Source organism: Schistocerca americana, chromosome 8 (genome assembly GCF_021461395.2).
Source record: "Schistocerca americana isolate TAMUIC-IGC-003095 chromosome 8, iqSchAmer2.1, whole genome shotgun sequence".
NCBI classification, from domain to species: domain Eukaryota; kingdom Metazoa; phylum Arthropoda; class Insecta; order Orthoptera; family Acrididae; genus Schistocerca; species Schistocerca americana.
The window spans coordinates 177,285,443-177,306,462 of record NC_060126.1 but is presented as its reverse complement, the minus strand read 5'-3'; the positions used below and the strand labels follow the sequence as shown (position 1 = coordinate 177,306,462).

The following is a 21,020-nucleotide window of genomic DNA, read 5'->3' as shown; positions in this document are numbered from 1 at the left end:
AGCGCTGCATGCGGTCAGAAAGCAGATAGTTACACGCATTACAAGGATAATATTTGTTTTTAATTATTTTCTACTTAATTAATGGGGTAGTTGCTATATTTTTGCATTCCATGCGTTAGTAAATTACCGAGACAAATAAAGTATCATGAAACAAATGTAAAAAGAGCAGAATCACACTGATTCAATGACATAAGTTGCAACTCATTCATGAAGAAATACTTTCGAATGTGTCTATATTTTCAGCTTATTCCACTGAAAGAATGTAAACAGATTTCATAGAGGAGAAGCATATATTTTTATGTTGTTGTTATAGGCACCTTCCCTGACACATTAAAAATTTTTATGGAGTCCACTGATTTGCCCTTTCTTACACTTCACTCGACTTTCTAATACACAGTAATTTTTTTTGTAAATGTAATTACTTTTCCTTCGAAAGTGAAAGTGTTGAAGATTCTTGCCGTCTGTGGCTCAGATTTAGCAACAATTGTGGGATTACTTACTTCTGTTTTGGGAAATAGTTTCATTGCTTTTGACGATTTATTATTACGTCTGTGCGGGTTTCCCTTAAGCTATGGTTCAAATGGCTCTGACCACTATGGGACTTAACATCTATGGTCATCAGTTCCCTAGAACTTAGAACTACTTAAACCTAACTAACCTAAGGACATCACACAACACCCAGCCATCACGAGGCAGAGAAAAATCCCTGACCCCGCCGGGAATCGAACCCGGGAACCCGAGCGTGGGAAGCGAGAACGCTACCGCACGACCACGAGTTGCGGGCCTTAAGCTATGGCTGTGGTGTCTTATTTGTTACGTTAAATAATGTAGGTATTACATTCCATATAAGTTTCTTACGTCCCACATTCACTGATTCAGCTGAAACCTCTGATTTGTTGGATGGATATACGACGCCTTCCTGTAAAAGATCAGGTCTTCTGGTGTTTACTAGCAATTTTTTGTTATTGAAGGAAAACGATATTATTCTTCATCTACATCTATATTTATCACCCAACGGTGTGTGACGGAGGGCACTTTACGTGCCACTATCATTACCTCCCTTTCCTGTTCCAGTCGCGTATGGTTCGCGGGAAGAACGACTGCCGGAAAGCCTCCGTGCGCGCTCTGATCTCTCTAATTTTACATTCGTGATCTCCTCGGGAGGTATAAGTAGGGGGAAGCAATATATTCGATACCTCATCCAGAAACGCACCCTCTCGAAACCTGGCGAGCAAGCTACACCGCGATGCAGAGCGCCTCTCTTGCAGAGTCTGCGACTTGAGTTTGCTAAACATCTCCGTAACGCTATCACGGTTACCAAATAACCCTGTGATGAAACGCGCCGCTCTTCTTTGGATCTTCTCTATCCCCTCTGTCAACCCGACCTGGTACGGATCCCACACTGATGCGCAATACTCAAGTATAGGTCGAACGAGTGTTTTGTAAGCCACCTCCTTTGTTGATGGACTACATTTTCGAAGGACTCTCCCAATGAATCTCAACCTGGTAACCGCTTACCAACAATTAATTTTATATGATCGTTCCACTTCAAATCGTTCCGCACGCATACTCCCAGATATTTTACAGAAGTAACTGCTACCAGTGTTTGTTCCGCTATCATACTGTATAATCATACAATAAAGGATCCTTCTTTCTATGTATTCGCAATACATTACATTTGTCTATGTTAAGGGTCAGTTGCCACTCCCTGCACCAAGTGCCTATCCGCTGCAGATCTTTCTGCATTTCGCTGCAATTTTCTAATGCTGCAACTTCTCTGTATACTACAGAGCATCATCCGCGAAAAGCCGCATAGAACTTCCGACACTATCTACTAGGTCATTTATATATATTGTGAAAAACAATGGTCCCGTAACACTCCCCTGTGGCACGCTAGAGGTTACTTAAACGTCTCTCCATTCTACAATCTATGTACTGTATGTTACACGAGAATCGTAAATAAACCATCCAGTAATGTAACGTTTCGTATCTCCCAGGGTCCTTAGGAAGCTAAATAATCACAACGTGGAGTAATTTTTTAGTACCGTCGATTTTTATGGCACTACATACCCCCCCCCCCCCCCCCATATTGTAAAAACTATGTTAGAGATCAATATAACCGTTAGTATTCGCAGTCATCCGATATCGGATTCAAAAATGTCGCTTGCTGGCCGCTTGGGGCGCAGCCATCGCTGGGAGTACAAAAATGAGATTGAGTATCGTGATTGTTAAGACTTATCGAAAGTTACCTGGTGGTCTCTCTGGTTGTGCAGGTGTTCTCACAGCTACGCGCGCAGCGGCCGGACTTCGCACGCCACCTATCCGTGGTGGCCGGCGACCTGAGTGCGCCGGACTTCCAGCTGGCGGAAGAGGACCTGGCAGCCCTTCGTCGTGACGTCAGCGTCGTCTTCCACTGCGCCGCCAGCGTCCGCTTCGACGACAGCCTGCGAGTCGCCGTCGTCACCAATGTTGTGGGCACGAAGCGCGCCCTGCAGCTGGCCGAGCAGCTGCCGCACTTGCAGGTCAGAGACCAACCGGACGGAAGTGCTGTCGCTAACCAGAAGCTATGCTGTACACACACTCCAACTCTGTGGGTTCCCAAATCCAGTTTTCCGTAGACGGATTTCCCAATAGCCCATCTGGTTCATCACATAAACATTGTACCAGACTTAACTAACCCTCTTGAAATAAGACAGTCTCGGTTGCAAAATCTTTTTTATTTACAGGCAATGACGCGTTTCACTCTTTTGGGGCATCATCATATGGCCTAGCGGTGAAAAATAACAATGTTGAGACATATTCAGATTAAAAAGGGAAAATGGAGTAAATAAAAAAAACACAAGCGTTTAAAGTTCCAGGCTGTGCAGCCGCCTCTGCGATTAACCATAACTGTGACCTTATGTTGAAATTAATGTGGAAAACCAACACTGGTTCATTAATGTCCACACATACCATTAAGGGGAGGTTTACTATCTTTGACCCGAAAAAAGCATGTTTTCTGAGAATTTTTTTCTCGAGATGTGTTACAGATATCAATGTCAAAATTGGTCAAAATGTTTATTGATATTTCCTCTACAACGAATTTTTTCGAGCAGGAATATCGAAGAGCAAAGGCGGAAGTGCCGTCTGAACGAAAAAAAATTTCGATGTAGACCTCCACACGCGGTATGTCACAGGTCAGCTGGCTCGTCTGAAATAAAAACTGAGTAGACGTTAGCAAAGTATATAAGTTTCTTTAGGAGTTGTACCTCGCTTAAGAAATTTGGACCATAGGAAACAAAATGGCGGCCATTTGAAAAAAAGGGTTTTTTTTCATCGATTTTTCGACTTCGTCGGCCAAGCAAAAATATTTATAGTTGATGGATCGGAATAAAAGTAGTACAACTTCTAGACAATTTAGTTAGCTTCGTCAGAATCAAAGAATCATGCCAACCGGTTCAGTGGATTTGAAGTTACCATATCGCGCGATAAAAAAAAAGTCATTTCGAGAAAAACGAGTTTGAAATTTTGACTACATACAAATGCAGTATTATGCAACTTACATTCAATCTGCTATTCAGGGTCCATAAACTAGTCCTTCCTCTTTCTCATAGAGGGCGTTCTGCTGGATCTGAGCCATACTGCGCTGCTCCAGAGCCGCTCGTACGACCGGTGACAAGCGATTTTCGGCCGCTTGAATCCGGTGGTCGTCCGAATGCTCGGCGAACTGCGTCGAATAGAGTCCCAGGGTGACGTCCATCGTTGTCATGGTCTTGAGAATTGCTGAATACCCTTCACTGAAGCTGCTCACTGCCAGGAAAGTCGCAATCTCCACAGTCTTCGCAGCGGAATGCAAATGCTTGGGGGCTCTTCCAATCACACGCGTTCAAACTTTCATTTGAATTTTGTGTGTTTCCTCCCAAGCACCGGCACAATAACTCGTCCTCCGAAAGAATAAACTGGTGAGTGAAAAAGGCCGATTTCAGGCAGGTGCATTTTTTTAGTTCAACTGCAAATAACAAACATTTCCGTTCCGGTTTCGGAAAAACCGTTTCAGGGGTGGATTCTAAACACTTTTATGGAACCAAAAATGCAATTTAAAAAAAAATCGATTTTTTGAACCAAAAGATAGTAAACCTCCCCTTAAGATAAGATCTTATAAAGAACCATCGCCTTTCGTCATGGGATGAATAAAAGCATTACGGAACCTGGAACCGTGATTACATTGCCAGGTATAGCTACAGTGTCTGCTGGACAGGAAAACTATGGCAAACCAAGAAAATTTAAGAAATCATACGCAGCACGTAGCCATCGGTGTTCCGGCGTGTACAGCATGGAGCGTTGCGTACAGCTGACAAATAGCAGATAATGCGGTCGAGAATAGGATGTCAGCCCTCAAAGCCGGCCACACAAAGACGTAGATGCAAGATTATACGACCATAGTAGCAGATTTTAAAGGTAGATAACGTTGGCCAACCAACGTACTTCCAAAAAACAATTGCATAACTAAAGTACAAGTTCGGAAGACAAATTAGATAAAGCAATGAATTATCAGCTTTGAATTTCGTGCAAGAATATTAATAAAATAGGAGCAAAAACACAAAATTAGTATGGGTAAAAAGGTATCTATAAAGTGTAAAATTTTTAAAACCTTTCAAGCAGTAATACTTGAAATGACTCTAAAACATTAGTCATCGACCGATAAAATCAGTTAAAAGATAAGGAATAAAAAAGGTATCGTCACTTTCGCAATAAAAGCTATTGGTAGGTTGGAATAGTGGGTACTATATCACAATAACACTGGTTTCTGATAACCAATTCATCGTTCATTTTCATCGAATGGAACTAAAAACTCTAAACGACTGGCTAAACAGGATGAATTCGGGAAGCATTCTGGTTGCTGCCATCTGGAGAAATGCTTCAAGGCTAAGTACCTTGTTTTGGCGTAGCCAAAGTTTCTAAAGGCTGCGCATGAATGCACTTTGAAAAGGTGACATTCATTTTGACCTTTTGTAATATCTTCTAAACAAAAGGAATGTGTAATTTAAAAAAAAGGTTGCTTTTTATCTTTAAAATGTCCAAAATAGGAAGTGGAAGACAAAGATTTGCTCCTGACTTCAACTATGAAAACACATCAATCTTCAAAGTAGATTCATTATCCTACAAAATTACTGTTTCTTTGCTTAAGCGCTAGTGAACCTCCCCAGACTCAGGTACATTGTTTTGATATAATTCGCCCATACCATGTACCAAAAAGAGTAAAAAGTTGTTCAGTTTTCCTTTAAACCATAGAGGTTTTGGATTATATTTCTATTTGAAAGTTTAAGTTGACCTACTTGCCTTTAATGGTCTAGTAAATTTGAGGGCCAAATTAAAATTGTTTTTAACAGTTTTCCGAAAAACAAATGTTACTGTATTCAAAAGCTTCGACGATTGGTTGTTAAGAGAATACTGTTGGCGTAGGTCTGATGCAACATAAATGTGTTCTATGTACTTGTTCTAATTTTACTGATCAAAATTTTGCCGGCTTCGGTGGCCGTGCGGTTCTAGGCGCTTCAGTCCGGAACCGCGTGACTACTACGGTCGCAGGTTCGAATCCTGCCTCGGGCATGGATGTGTGTGATGTGCTTAGGTTAGTTAGGTTTAAGTAGTTCAAAGTTCTAGGGGACTGATGACCTCAGATGTTAAGTCCCATAGTGCTCAGAGTCATTTGATAAAAATTTTGGTTGTTTCCAGGTGTTCTTACATGTATCAACGTCTTTCTGCCACTGTGACAACTCTATTCTTGAGGAGAAACTGTATCCAGCGAGAGCAGACCCAGAAAAGATAATAGATATTGTCTCATGGATGGACGATGACCAGTTAGCAGCGATAACGCCCAAGTATGTAACAACAAAAGCTCTGATTGCAGGAAAGTTTTGCTTGAGCAAAGCCTTTCAGAAAAATGTGCAGGACCCATACAAATTAAAATTGTAAATCACGTTGCTCTCTAACTGTTTGATTCAATCAACTTCATTCTTCCCTGCTTATACCTTAAAACTGTCTGTATCTCTAATCTCTTAAGTAGGTCCTATAAATAGATTATTTCTCATTTTGGTTATTAATCGATAGATCGCCAATTTCAAATGTTTCATTGTTGTGGTAGATGAATAAAAATAATCCAAATCACCTGCAAAAAGATTTCACCAGGTAAACAAAAGATAGGAAGAAAAAGTGACACGTTATTGTGATAAGTCACAATGGTTACAAAGAAGCAGAAATCAAAAGACATTACGTTAAAAGCAATGAACTGCATACACATAATGATAAGAGTCATTGCAATAACGAGTTACAAACAAAAATTTAAAATCACCTGACGAGATTCGAATGCACAACCGTCTGTATGTTACCAACGCCACTTCACCACTTTGCTATCTCACTACCCTTTCCAGTGCTATTATTTTTAAGACACTAGTGTATCATGTGGAATTTCGGAATACGGTACTGTTTCGTCGATTACTTGCAAACGAGAGCCCAACGAGGTGAACGGCAGGTTCGATCCTCAGTGTAACCCAATGATTTCCGTGTTTTCTTTTCCGGCAATTCAAACGAAGAGCTCGTTTGGCTACACTGCCTCTGGCAAGTTGCTCGAATTTGAGCATGCGACAACCCGATTGGCGAACTTCAATGTTAAGTAACTCGGAACTAGTGCAACACATCGATTTTTTTCTTAACCATTATTTCTATGCACAATTTCCTCTATAATATCCTTACAAGCTGTTCAGACAGTTTCTGACGATCCTGTAAGGCCCCCTCCAGTTCACTTAGTCATCAATGCCATGCTGCTGTTCACATGTATCTTTTATTTGCCCGGTTGTAGGTCGCAACATGTCAGTGTTGGTATTTCATGAGACACTGCACTTGAAGTGGTAGCTGAGATAGACGATGTAGTACTTTATAGAAAGGTTCAGCTCACTCACATTCAATGAATTTATCACTGGTTCGGTAGGCAATTATGTTTGATGGGAAACAACAGACCAAAACAGTGTCAGTGTTTTCGCCACCAGCAGCAATCACAACACCAGTAACAATCCTCTTAGCGCCTAAATAGTAAGAGGTTTTTGTGGCAGTACACTTAAACTAATGGGTTGGGTAACAACATACAGTGTATTGTCAAAACAACTGTCACAAACATGCGGGTGTTACTGATGTGATGTGTTTTGATGGCGACCAGTAACTGAATCTGTGACTGGGAAAGATTACATGTGTGCCAAATTTAGTGTGTATAAACAATTATTTGGCAAATATTGCTGTACGGCAAATGGCTTTGATGGACAAAAGATCAGCAAAGTCTGTACACTTAAAAAAAGTAATAAATGATTTAATATAGTTTTAAAATTTACAGCATGTGTAATTTTCCTATCACAAATATTATTATACTTTTTCCTTTGAGAACAGATGTATTCCAATCATACGAATTTGCTAGACTTAACACACTCCAGAGATCTTCAACTGCAGTGTGATAGGAGATATCTACTTCAATGCTCCAGTTATAGGGGAAAAAAATTTCAAGGATTTTTTTTTCTGTTTTCAGCATGCATGTTAAAAACCTTAATTAACTGATAGAGCCTCTCTCTCTAACATAGTGTATGTCTGAGGTTCATCTGTAATGAGTCAAAAGTTATGCTTTAAACTCCTGTCTGTACAGAATGGAAATATGTCTGCAGTCTTCTCTTGAATCAGAGCTGTGTATTTTTCCAAGTCTTTGTGTTTCTTGCTATATGCAATAATTTCATAGATGATAGTTGTCATGATACAGATGCAATAGTTACTGCAGGGGATTTGAGTAACATCGAAATTTCTTCATGCATTCTGAAAACAGTATTACAAGACAACCTCTTTCATTCCCCAACAGAGATATACACATTATCTGTACAGCACACATACATGGGCTACATAGCCCGACCCATAAAATAAGTGTGATTATTGAAAAGTACCACTAAGTCTCATGCACCTAAATATTTAGTACCTTAGAAATAAGCTTAATATATTACAGGTTTTTGTAAATGAACACGCATCTCGTGCATTACTGTTAACTGAGCATGGGTTAAAATCTGATGAAATTATTTATTGTAAACTAGAAGGTTACTTCTTTGCAAACATATATTGTATACAGCAACATAATGGTGATGGTGAGGCAGATTATGTTAATGAAAATCTCTACCCCTCACAGTTGGATCATGAGGATAAGATTAGAATAATTACTGCACGAACAGAGGCATTCAAACAATCATTCTTCCCGCACTCCATACATGAATGGAACAGGAAGAAACCCTAGTAACTGGTACAATGCTACGTATTCTCTGCCATGCACATCACAGTGGCTTGCAGAGTATAGATGCAGATGCAAGATGTAGATGCCTAAGGAAATAAACTATTTAGATCAAGAAGAAAAGTTATAGGCACTGAACCCTACACCAAAGGGTGCAGAAAGAGTATGTTAAAATATACAGCTATTGGGATTTATTATCTGCTCACATCAACAAAAGTTTTGTATTACCTCGTTTCTGAGAGTTCGGAAACCTGTGCAGGAAACTGGAATAGAGATCAACATAAACACCATTTCTGCCCTTTTTATTGCTCATGAGAACCACACCTTGCATGTTGTACCACCATACAGTGAGACCTTCAGAGGTGGTGGTCCAGATTGCTGTACACACCGGTACCTCTCATATCCAGTAGCACTTCCTCTTGCATTGATGCATGCCTGTATTTGTCGTGTCATACTATCCACAAATTCATCAAGGCACTGTTGGTCCAGATTGTTCCACTCCTCAACAGCAATGCAATGTAGATCCCTCAGAGTGGTTAGTGGGTCACATTGTCCATAAACAGCACTTTTCAATCTATCCCAGGCATGTTCAATAAGGTTCATGTCTGGAAAACATGTTGGCCACTCTAGTTGAGTGATGTTGTTATCCTGAAGGAAGTCATTCACAAGATGTGCATGATGGGGGCACGAATTGTCATTCATGAAGATGAGTGCCTTGCCAATATGCTGCCGATATGGTTGCACTATTGGTCGTAGGATAGCATTCACGTATTGTACAGCCATTATGGTGTCTTCCATGACCACCAGCAACGTACATCAGCCTCACATAATGCCACCCCAAAACATCAGGGAACCTCCACCTTGCCTCACTTGCTGGACAGTGTGTCTAAGGAGTTCAGCCTGATCGGGTTGCCTCCAAACAAGTCTCCGATGATTGTCTGGTTGAAGGCATATGTAACACTCATCAGTGATCAGTGAGGAGAAGATGATGCCAATCCTGAGCGGTCCATTTGGCATGTTGTTGGGCCCATCTGTACCATGCTGTATGGTGTTGTGTTTGCAAAGATGGACCTCACCACAGATGTTGGAAGAGGATTTGCGTATCATGCAGCCTATTGCACACAGTTTGATTCATAACACAACGTCCTGTGGCTGCACGAAAAGCGTTATTCACATGGTGGCATTGCTGTCAGTGTTCCATAGGTAGCGGTCATCCACTGCAGTAGTAGCCCTTGGGTGGCCGGAGCGAGGTATATCATCGACAGTTCCTGTCTCACTGTATCTCCTCCATGTCTGAACAACATTGCCTTGGTTTACTCTGAGACACCTGAACACTTCCCTTGTTGAGAGCCCTTCCTGGCACGGATTTGTTGGTAAGGCCATTAGGAGGGATTCCATGAACCAAGCAACAACACCTTACCATCAAATTACCCATCTCTGGTTGCCACCCCTCCTTCCACAATAACCTCCACATGTTCAGATTCTGCCAATCCTTGGCCCTCACCAACATAGTCCTGCAAAACCATAACAACCAAGCCCAATCCTCCTTGCAGTATCTTCTCTCCATCTGCAAAATTCTCCTGCTATGTAATCCCAAATTCCTGGAACCCATAATACACATTGAAACTCTTGCCCTGCAGGAACTTGAGCAACATGCACTCACTGCCTCAAAAAGCTCTCCATCCCACTCACTTCCTATTCCCGTCTTGGAGTACCACTGTCCACCATTTCTACAACAACCTCCAAACCTCCTCCATGCCCCCTCATAGCTGAGAAACCCTGTCTCACTGACGTAGTACACTTACGCCACCCTCCAAAACTCCCTCCCACCACCACACAGAACCCAGAACCTACACAGACTCACAACACAGTTACGAACCTTTCCTCCAGAAGCCTTAGTCCTACAGAAATATCAGTCCTTTCCAAAGGCATCACCTTTTGCCCCACTCCCAAATTTAACCATGCAGGACTAGTTAAAGACCTTCTCTCCTTCTCCTGGTCCCTATAGTGGAAACACTTTCTCGTCACCAACCCAACCAATCAGACTCATCCAAAGACCAATATTGAACCTTGCCTAACTCAGTTCACTCCTCTATCCAACCGTGATCCACCCCCACTGCCTCCAAACCATCGTCTATTAACTTTCCAGAATTTGTTAACCTCGAACCTTGCCTCACCATCATTCCCCAAACCCCTCAACATGCAAACTAACCTTACATCTGCAGAAAGAACTGCAGGCCACCATCTAAAAACTGATCCTGACCTTATAAACCTACCTGCACACAAAGGCTCCACCACCGTTGTTTTGAGCCACAAGGATTATGTGGCAGAAGGACTCCATCAGCTGTCAGATACTTCCATCTTCAAGCCATGCCACAGTGAGCCCATTCCAGTAATCCAGCAGGATCTCCAGTCACTACTAAAATAGTTAGACCCATCCCAGAACCTCTCCCCAGAGCCTTACTTACCCCTACCACTCCCCGCACTCCCACCTTCTACATGCTTCTTGAAGTCTGTAAACCCAACCACCCAGGACGCCCCATTGTGACCGATTACTGTGCCCCCACTGAGAGAATCTCTGCTCTCATAGACCAACACCTTCAACTTATTACCCGGAACCTATCCTCATATATAAAAGATACCAACCATTTCCTTGACCGACTCTCCACAGTTCCTGTCCCTTTACCACTCGGTGCCCTGCTTGTCACTATTGATGCCACCTCCCTGTACACTAATATTCCTAATGCCCATGGACTTACTGCTATTGAACACTAACTTTCCAGATGCCCTATGGATTCCAAACCAACAACCTCCTTCCTAGTCTCCATGACCAACTATATCCTCACCCACAAATTACTCCTCCTTTGAAGGTATTACCGACAAACAAATCCACAGTACGGCTATGGGCACCTGCATGGCACCATCCTATGCTAACCTATTCATGGGCCATCTAGAGGAATCCTTCCTAAAATCCCAGAATCCTATACCCCTCACCTGATTCAGATTCATTGATGACATCATTGCTATCTGGATTGAAGGTGAGGACACCTTATTCACATTCCTCCAGAACCTCAACTTCTCTCCCATTTGCTTCACCTGATCCTACTCAACCCAACAAGCCACCTTCCTAGATGTTGACCTCCACCCCAAAGATGGCTACATCAGTAGCTCCGTCAATATCAAACCCACTAACCACCAGCAATACCTCCAGTTCGACAGCTGCCACCCATTCCGTACCAAGAAGTCCCTTCTGTACAGCCTAGCCACCTGTGGTCATCACATCTGCAGTGATGAGCAATCCCTCTCAGAATATGCCAAGGGTCTCACTGAAGCCTTCACTGACTGTAATTATCCTCCCGTCCTTGTACAAAAACAAATCCCTGTTCCTTATCTTTCCAGTCTACCACCACCTCCCAAAGTCCCACAGTCGGGTCACAGAGGAGCATTCCCCTCATAACTCAGTACCATCTGGGACTGGAGCAATTGAATTACATTCTCTGCCAGGGTTTCAATTACCTCTCGTCATGCTCTGAAATGAGAAATGTCCTGCCCACTATCCTTCCCAAGCCTCCTACCGTGGTATTCTGCTGTCCACTGAACCTACACATTATACTTGTCCACCCTTACACAACCCCCTGTACCTCATGGCTCATATCCCTGTAATAGACCTAGATGCAAGACCTGCCCCATACACCCTCCTTCCACCACCTACTCCAGTTCGGTCACTAACATCACCTATCCCATCAAAGGCGGGGCTATCTGTGAAACCAGTCATGTGATTTACAAGCTAAGCTGCAACCACTGTGCTGCATTCTATGTAGGCATGACAACCAACAAGCTGTCTGTCTGCATGAATGGCCACCAACAAACTGTGGCCAAAAAACAAGTGGACCACCCTGTTGCTGAACACACTGCCGAACATGATATCCTTCATCTCAATGACTGCTTCACAGCCTGTGCCATATGGATCCTTTTGACCAACACCAGCTTTTCTGAATTGTGCAGGTGGGAACTTTCTCTGCAATACATCCTACATTCCCGTAACCCTTCTGGCCTCAACCTTCTTTAGTCACTGTTCACGCCCATCCAGCCCCCTCCCTGTTACCATTCCAGCACTACACAGCCATCATTTCACCGCCACACCATCTTTTAATTTCTTTTCATTTCTCTGCTTTCCGCTACTTACACCCCCCCCCCCCTCTCCGCACCTTCTCTCCTGCCCTCCATCTAAACTGCAACACTTCACTGTCTGCCACTCCCACCATACTATCTCTCCCCTTCCCCACCCCAGCTTCCTCCTTACCCCCACCCAGTCGCCACTCCCATCATGCACTGGTGCTGCTGCTTGCAGTGTGGTTTTAGTTCTCTGAGACTGCTGACATGTGTGCAAGTTGAATTTGCGAGTGTGTGTGTGTGTGCTTGTGTGTATGTGTGTCTACAGCTGACAAAGGCCTTAATGGCCGAAAGCTGTAATTGTGTGAATATTTTTGTTTTGCCTATCGCGACTTAGCATCTCTGCTATTTGGTGAGTAGCAGCTTTCCTTCTCTGGAATTGTTACATTGCATCCTGGATTTTCCATTATTTGATTTATACATATGTGCACACATTAAAGGGTTAAGCAGTATACCCTTATACATATACCTGTGCTACAAAATTGTTATTATTTATGCTTTCTTATATCTGATATGAACTTCAACTTTAGGTATCTTTTGTTGCTTTTTGGATGACAAAGTTGGTAGGAGAATGTGCCAAAACTGCATGGTTTCATCAAACTCCAGGCACCTGTGTGTGTGCTCCAAGTGCATCCCATTAACAGCCAAACTACTTTCTACATGCTGCTTTGTGTAGCATTTCTTCCTCTGTTTAGGTGGCTGTTCTTGCCACTCTTACTCCCACTGTCTCCTTTCTTCTTCCTCATAATGTCCTTTTGATGAATGTTCATTATGTTGCACTTATGAAATGTTTATGACATTTGGACACAATTCAAACTTTCCATGATGTGAACTTATTATGTTTTGAAACACATTTTTTGCACTATAAGATGTGTGCAATTCTGACTCAAGATTGTTACTTGCAAGCCACACATTTCAGTCACTTTTAATTCACAGTTCACTTCCTACACAGTACTTGGTGAGTAACTGCATCTTCTTTACTACCCATTACACAGGTTTTTCAATAGCATTTGCTCCACACAAGGCATGGAATGTGCAAGAATACCACATGATACAAATCGCCATAAAACTTTCTTACTTTAGCCATGAGCCCATAGAAAGCAGTGTAGGAGAAACAGTAAAAATGGTCATACCTTCCTTCTCATGACTATTTATGTAAAGTTAACCCTTTCTTGGATTATGTTAATGAATTGGCAAATAAGGCTTCTTCCTATCTGGCCCCATAACTCCCTCATTGACGTAATCCATCAAAGCAGTTCTGGAAGCATCATGGATTTGTTTGGAGATGCAAGCATGTAACCTGTGTGTCTATTGTAGCTTATCTATTTGAACTTTACTATGCCAAAAGCAGATATTAACACTTAATACTTAGTAAACGAAAGTGCTGGGAGGTCGATAGACACACAAACAAACACAAACACACACACAAAATTCAAGCTTTCGGAACAAACTGTTGCCTCATCAGGAAAGAGGGAAGGAGAGGGAAAGACGAAAGGATGTGGGTTTTAAGGGAGAGGGTAAGGAGTCATTCCAATCCCGGGAGCGGAAAGACTTACCTTAGGGGGAACAAAGGACAGGTATACACTCGCACACACACCCACACATGTACAGACACAAGCAGTCTGCTTGTGTCTGTATATGTGTGGATGGATATGTGTGTGTGTGCGAGTGTATACCAGTCCTTTTTTCCCCCTAAGGTAAGTCTTTCCGCTCCCGGGATGGAATGACTCCCTACCCTCTCTCTTAAAACCCACATCCTTTCGTATTTCCCTCTCCTTCCCTCTTTCCTGATGAGGCAACAGTTTGTTGCGAAAGCTTGAATTTTGTGTGTGTGTTTGTGTTTGTTTGTGTGTCTATCGACCTGCCAGGGCTTTCGTTCGGTAAGTCACATCATCTTTGTTTTTAGATACATTTTCCCCACGTGGAATGTTTCCCTCTATTATATTAATACTTAGTAATATATACATGATTCCCCTGCATATGGACTATCAAGCAAGATTGTTTCTCATGGCTCACAAACGTCTCCTCACTGCAATGATTCACAACAGTGCTATATGGTCCATCCATTACCAGTACGTTCATGGGAAATAGCTTATTTGGTGTTGTTGTATACTGCAGCACTGTTTAAGGCAATATTACTTCTATGAGCTCCAGCATCCCAATAAAATGTAATTATAGAAACTAAAATGTTGTCAAAATAATAATCCTCATACCTATCACCACAGCTAAGGTCACTCAGGCATGTGTCTGTGGTGATGCTTGATTAACATGTTGCTGATTTGAATACTGATAGTGGAATAACTTTTCACCATGGGTATTTTACCAGCAAGGGGAGGACAGGAGGTGTTGTAAAGTTTTGAGCTCCAGATATTTCACCAATGTTGTGGATTAAATTCCAAACTTCTACATGATGTCTCATGAAGTGAGAGTATGACACTCTTGATGGTAATACATCAGTTAAATGGGGTCATTTAAGCTCAGTGGCCCATTGGAACTATTGGAGAGGAGAAGGCTACATGCCAGCATTAGATTCCATCCTTTCTATTCTCTCTCATTATCATATAACATTCACACCACACTTTGTACACACCCATTACAATCACACTCAACAGATGTGCTTGAGATTCACCTCTCACACATCACATAAAGAAGGATATTACATGCAGAGGAAGAAAATGAGTTTACAGTTAAGTGGCTGAATAATCCTTCAAGAGTCTCCTACTCAACAATGCCACGTGACTCTAACAGGCCTCTGTAGTAGCACATCTACATCTACATTTATACTCCGCAAGCCACCCAACGGTGTGTTTCATGATTGTCAGTATGTATTAGTTAATATGTTAGGTCTACCAGAATGGAGATCACATTTAGTGATTCCATAGCACTATAATATGGATAACACCAAAACTGTACATGTGTAAGTCCAGTACAATCTCTGCAACAAAATGGCAGAATTTGTAGACACATACAGTAGCAGTCCATTCTAACCCATTTAGTTATCTGAATCAGTGAATTGAAATAGAAAACAAGCTGTTGTGTTACCACACCAAGTCAACACTTATAAACTACCAAATGCATTACCTGACATCATACAAAATTTGTATAATGTTCTGTTTGGAGACTTCAGGTCATACAATATGTATGGATCAGAAACTGATTGCCTTTATCACTTTATATCATTTTAACAATAGTGTCATTGTTGTTGAGTACATAATTCTCATCTCTGCCACCAGACAGTGTTTTGTAAAACATACATGATATGTATCTCTTAAACTGTTGATTGTCACTATGTGATTCCCTCTTACCAACTGATTTGCCCTCATTTCTTCCAGCATGGAACAGCCAGTTTTAAATACTGTTGATTATTACTAGCATGTAATGTGCAGTTTTCAGTTGTGCTCATTTATTATTTTATTCCTGCAGGTTAGTGGGTGATCTTCCAAATACTTATGCCTTATCCAAGAATCTTGCTGAACAGTTGGTTGCAAATTATGCACAGAAGCTGCCTATTGTAATCGCCAGGCCATCCATAGGTAAGCACAAGCCATTATTTTATGAAGTACTAGTTCTAAAATCACTTTCTTTAACAGAACTGTCAGTAAGGAAAAATACAATATAAAAGAGAACTGTGAGAATTCAGTATAAATTATATGCAAGTTTAGTGTGTAATTAGCCTTCTGCCTAAAGGGCACTGGACTGTAACATGTAAGATGGTGGTGTGTAACGTAACTACATTGGTGCATGAAAAACAGCATGCTGTAATCAAATTACAAATTCAAAGAGTTCATCCACACATGGAACACTCACTCTTCCAGCATGGCAGTTCCAGATCGCATAAGACCGCTATGCCTTGTTCATTGTCATCAGTTGTCCCCCATACAGTCCTGATTTGCTCCCTCTAATTTTCATCTGTTTCCAAAACTTGAAGAAAACCTTTTAGGGCTACACTTTGACTGTGATGAAGTGATGCAAGCAGAGGTGAGGTTGTGTGGCTTGTCAACAAAGTCAAACGTTCTGCAGTGATGGTCTCAAGAAACTGGTGTTTCGTTGGGAGAAATGTGTTCATTGCCAGAGTGACTGTTGAGAAAAATATATCTATATACATTAAGAATAAAAACATAAATGTTAATAACCTTTGTTTTATTTAAAAACTTCAAGAGTTTTCACATGAAAAATTTGATGCGTTACTTTATAGCATGGCGTAGTATATCTGAATTGCCATGTATGTTTGGAAACAGCTAGTTCTTTGAAACTGAAAATAGTATTTTGGAAAGAGAGGGAAAACTAGGCGCAGACATACTCAGGTATATTTGACAGAACAGTAAAAGACATTAATCAAAGCAAGTCACCTGGAGTAGACGACATTCCCTCAGATTTATTGAGACTATTGGGGGAACATACCATGACAAAAATATTCCACCTGGTAAATGGGAAATGGAGGTGATATATTTGATCCAGTAGACAAAATACTCAAATCCACTGAAATAGAAATCAAAGCTGCATTTGAGATTGTTTGGGCAATACTCAGTATCGGGGGTGAGCATAAAATGATAATTGGATCCATCTGTCACCCATCAGACTCATCTTCTGATGTAACCAAAAACTTCAGAGAAATCCTCAGTTCACTTGTATGTAAGTTCCCCAATCACACTGTAATCATCAGTGGAGACTTTAATCAACCAACAATTAATTGGGAAAATTAAGTTTTGTTTGTGATGGGTATTATTAGACATCCTGTGAAAATTTACTAAATGCCTTCTCTGAAAATTACCTAGAACAGATAGTTAGGAGCCCTACTTGTGAGGGAAATATATTGGATCTAATGGCAACAAATAGAGCTGACTTCTTTGAGGTCCTTGGGGATGTCTACATTGAAACTGGTATCAATGACCATGACATGGTTGTGGCGACAGTGAGTACCAAAATACAAAGGACTACTGAAACAATCAGAAAGATTTATATATATCCAGTAAACTAGATGAAAAATCAGTAGTGTCATATCTCAATGAGGAACTTGAAACTTTCAGCACAGTGCAGGAGCATGTAGAGGAACTTTGGCTCAAGTTTAAAAGAATAGTTGACCATGCACTGGATAGATATGTACCCAATAGAATAGTTAATAATGGGAGGGAACCTCTATGATATACAGTCACTGTAAAGAAACTTCTAAAGAAACAGAGACTACTGCATAATAGGTGTAAAACAAAGCATAGGGCTAAAGATAAGGCACGCTGAATGAAACACATTTGTCTGTCAAGAAAGCCATGTGTGGTGCCTTCAATAACTACGATAGCAGAATATTGTCAAATGACATTTCACAAAGTCAAAGGATATTCTTGTCATATGTAAAGGCTGTTAGTAGTACCAAAGGTAGTGTTCATCCCTAGCAAATAAGACAAGAACTGAAACTGAGGGTAGCAATGCAAAATATGAAATGCTTAACATCATTTTAAAATGTTCCTTGAAAAAGGAAAACTTAGGAGAATTACCACTGAAAAGATGCATGAAATAAATGTTAGCATCAGTGGTGTTCAGCAACAGCTGAAATCATTAAAACTGAACAAAGCTCCAGGCCCTGATGGAATCTCTGTCAGATCATGTACTGAATTTGTGGCTGAGTTAGCCCATCTTCTCACTGCAATCTATCCTAGACCCCTTGAAGAAAAGGCTGTGCCAAATTCTTGGAAAAAAGCACAGGTCACACCCGTCTACAAAAAGGATAGAAGAAATGATCCAGAAAATTACCATCCAAGATCCTTGACATTGATTTGTTGTAGACTCTTAGAACATATTCCTAGCTCAAACATAATGAAATATCTTGAACAGAATGACCTCCTCAATACCAACCAGCATGATTTTTGAAAACATCAGTCATGTGAAACAAAACTTGCACTTTTAACATGACATACTGAAAGCTCTGCATCTAGGCAACCAGGTAGATGCAATGTTTCTTGATTTCTGAAAAGCATTTGACTCAGTACCACAACTTTTCTTACTGTCAAAAATATGGTCATAGGGGGTGTCAAGTGAAATTTGTTACTGGACTGAGGACTTTTGGCAGGGAGGAAACTACATGTTATGTTGGACACAGAGTCATTATCAGATATATGCCCCAAAGAAGTGTTTTGGAACCCTTGTTGTTCATGTTGTATGTTAATGACCTTGCAGACAATATTATGAGTAAAATCAGGCCTTTTCAGATGATTCAGTTATCTATAATGAAGTACTATCTAATAGAAACTGTATAAGTATTCAATCAGATCTTGATAAGATATCAACACGATGCAGAGATTGGCAACTTGCTCTAAATGTTGAGAAATGTAGAATTTTGCATTTCAAAAAATGAAAAAAATGTAGTATCCTGTGATTATAATATCAATGAGTCACTGTTGGAATCTGCCAACTCATACAAATACATGTGTGTAACACTTTTTATGGATATGAAATGGAATGGTCACATTGGTTCAGTCATGGGAAAAGCAGGTGGTAGTCTTTGGTTTATTGGTAGATTACTGGGGAAGTGCAATCAGTATAAAAAGGAGATGGCTTACAGATCACTCATGCGACGTGTTCTAGAATATTGGTCAAGTGTCCACAACCCGTACCACATAGAACTAACAGGGGGTACTGAACGTGTACAGGGAAGGGCAGAATGAGTGATCACAGGTTTGTTTAATCCATGGGAGAGTGCCACAGATATACTGAAGGAACTGATATGGTAGACTCTTGAAGACAGACGTAAACTATCTCGAGAAAGTCTATTAACAAAGTTTCAAGAAGCAGGTTTAAATGATTACTCTAAGGACATACTACAGCCTCCTATGTATCACTCGCACATGGATCATGAGGATAAGATTAGGATAATTATGCATTCACAGTGGCATTCAATCATTCTTTTCATGCTCCATTTGTGACTAGAACAAGAATAAACCCTAATAATCATTCTTCTCATGCTCCATATGTGAATAGAATATGAATAAACCCTAATAACTGGTACAGTGGGCTGTGCCCTTTGACATGCACCTCATGGTAGTTTACAGAGTATAAATGTAGATGTACATGTATGCAACATACTGGGTGGTTATAACTCACAGAGGTTCAGTGTGGGCTGTAATTAATGTATGGCAGCAAAACTTGATAGATTTGCGAGAACGTTAATGCAAAAATTGATTTACACTGGAAAAAGTCAGTCCAATATTGGCCCTGAGTGCAAATCTGGCCTGAACAAAATCTCAACAATGCCTCCAGTGCTTATATTGAACAAACTGTGTAAGTGGTAGTTAATAATAAAATCAATATTATGCCTTTCTCACTTGCTTGATCTTTTCTGCCCGTATTCCATTCCTAATCCATTACATAACGGAAGCATTTCTATGTGTGTTTCCTGCATTCATAGCACCAGATTTACACCTGATGGCCAACATTGGAACAATTTTTTTCCAGCATAAATTAGTTCCACATTAACACATTATCATATCTACAAAGTTTTACTGCCATATATTAATTACAGCCCACATTGGACTGCCATGAGTAGCTGCACTCTAATTGTAACCACCTAGTATATGAGGCAGGCAAAGCCCCTCAAACTTAAAGAAGAATGAAGTAATACCATTTCCAAACAAGGCTGGCACCTTTTAGTGCAGTTTGGTAAGGTCATGTTGCAAAATATTAATATGAAATATCAAAGCAGTAATCCAAAACAGGTAAAGTTGGCCACCAGTAAGGTCAGTTTGCACTTCAGAGAAATATGTGAACTTGTGACTCAATATTCATCCTAAGATTTATCTTAAAAGATAGATTGAGCAAAGGCAAACCTGCATTTATAGAATTTGTAAATTCAGAGAAAATGTTTAACAATGTTGACTGGAATATACTCTTTGAAGTTCTGAAGGCAACAGTTATAAAATACAGGTCAACTGTAAGTTGTATTGAAATCAGACTACAGTTATAAAAGCAAAAGGGTATGAAAGTCAAGCATTGGTTGAGAAGGGGGTGAGATAAGAGTTGATACCATTGGTATGCTGTTGTTCAGTACAGTACCATACATTAAACTATTTCAGATAGCTGTATCTATTTTCTTAATTATGTATTTAGTGACAGAGGTAGTGAGGTATTGTAGTTAGTAATTTTACCAATATGTCATCAACTACACTACTGGCCATTAAAATTGCTACACCATGAACATTTATTTATTTATTTATTTATTTATTTATTTATTTATTCTTTGCCCATGGACTCCAGCTGAAAATCCAGCTGAGAGTATTGGGTGTGTCATACAATAGCTTATTAACATCAAACTTGATTTCAATATATATATAAATGAAACAAATGATTAAACAGAAATAGTCCATAATCATACAAAGGTTTTACATGTTTCACATTATATCTACACACAAATCAAAAAAACATACAGAAATGATAATTTTTACAGGTACATTTCAGTAATGATATGTTTAAACACATCTTAGTATTCACTCAAACTGTATATACATTTCTCTGTGAGATATAGTTTCAAATGATTTTTAAAACATTTTAGCTCTGTTTCTTTTTTAATGAT

General features: G+C 40.5%; 1 protein-coding gene across 2 annotated transcripts in view; it reads left to right on the top strand.

The window, feature by feature from the left end:
- Window positions 1–21,020, top strand: part of LOC124545201 (fatty acyl-CoA reductase 1-like) — a 269,460-nt gene that overhangs the window by 212,590 nt on the left and 35,850 nt on the right. For both annotated transcript variants that reach the window (XM_047124067.1, XM_047124068.1), the window contains 3 exons: window positions 2,274–2,522; window positions 5,716–5,861; window positions 15,887–15,996. In XM_047124067.1, coding sequence (XP_046980023.1) covers window positions 2,274–2,522; window positions 5,716–5,861; window positions 15,887–15,996 — 505 coding nt within the window. The remainder of the gene's footprint in view (window positions 1–2,273; window positions 2,523–5,715; window positions 5,862–15,886; window positions 15,997–21,020) is intronic.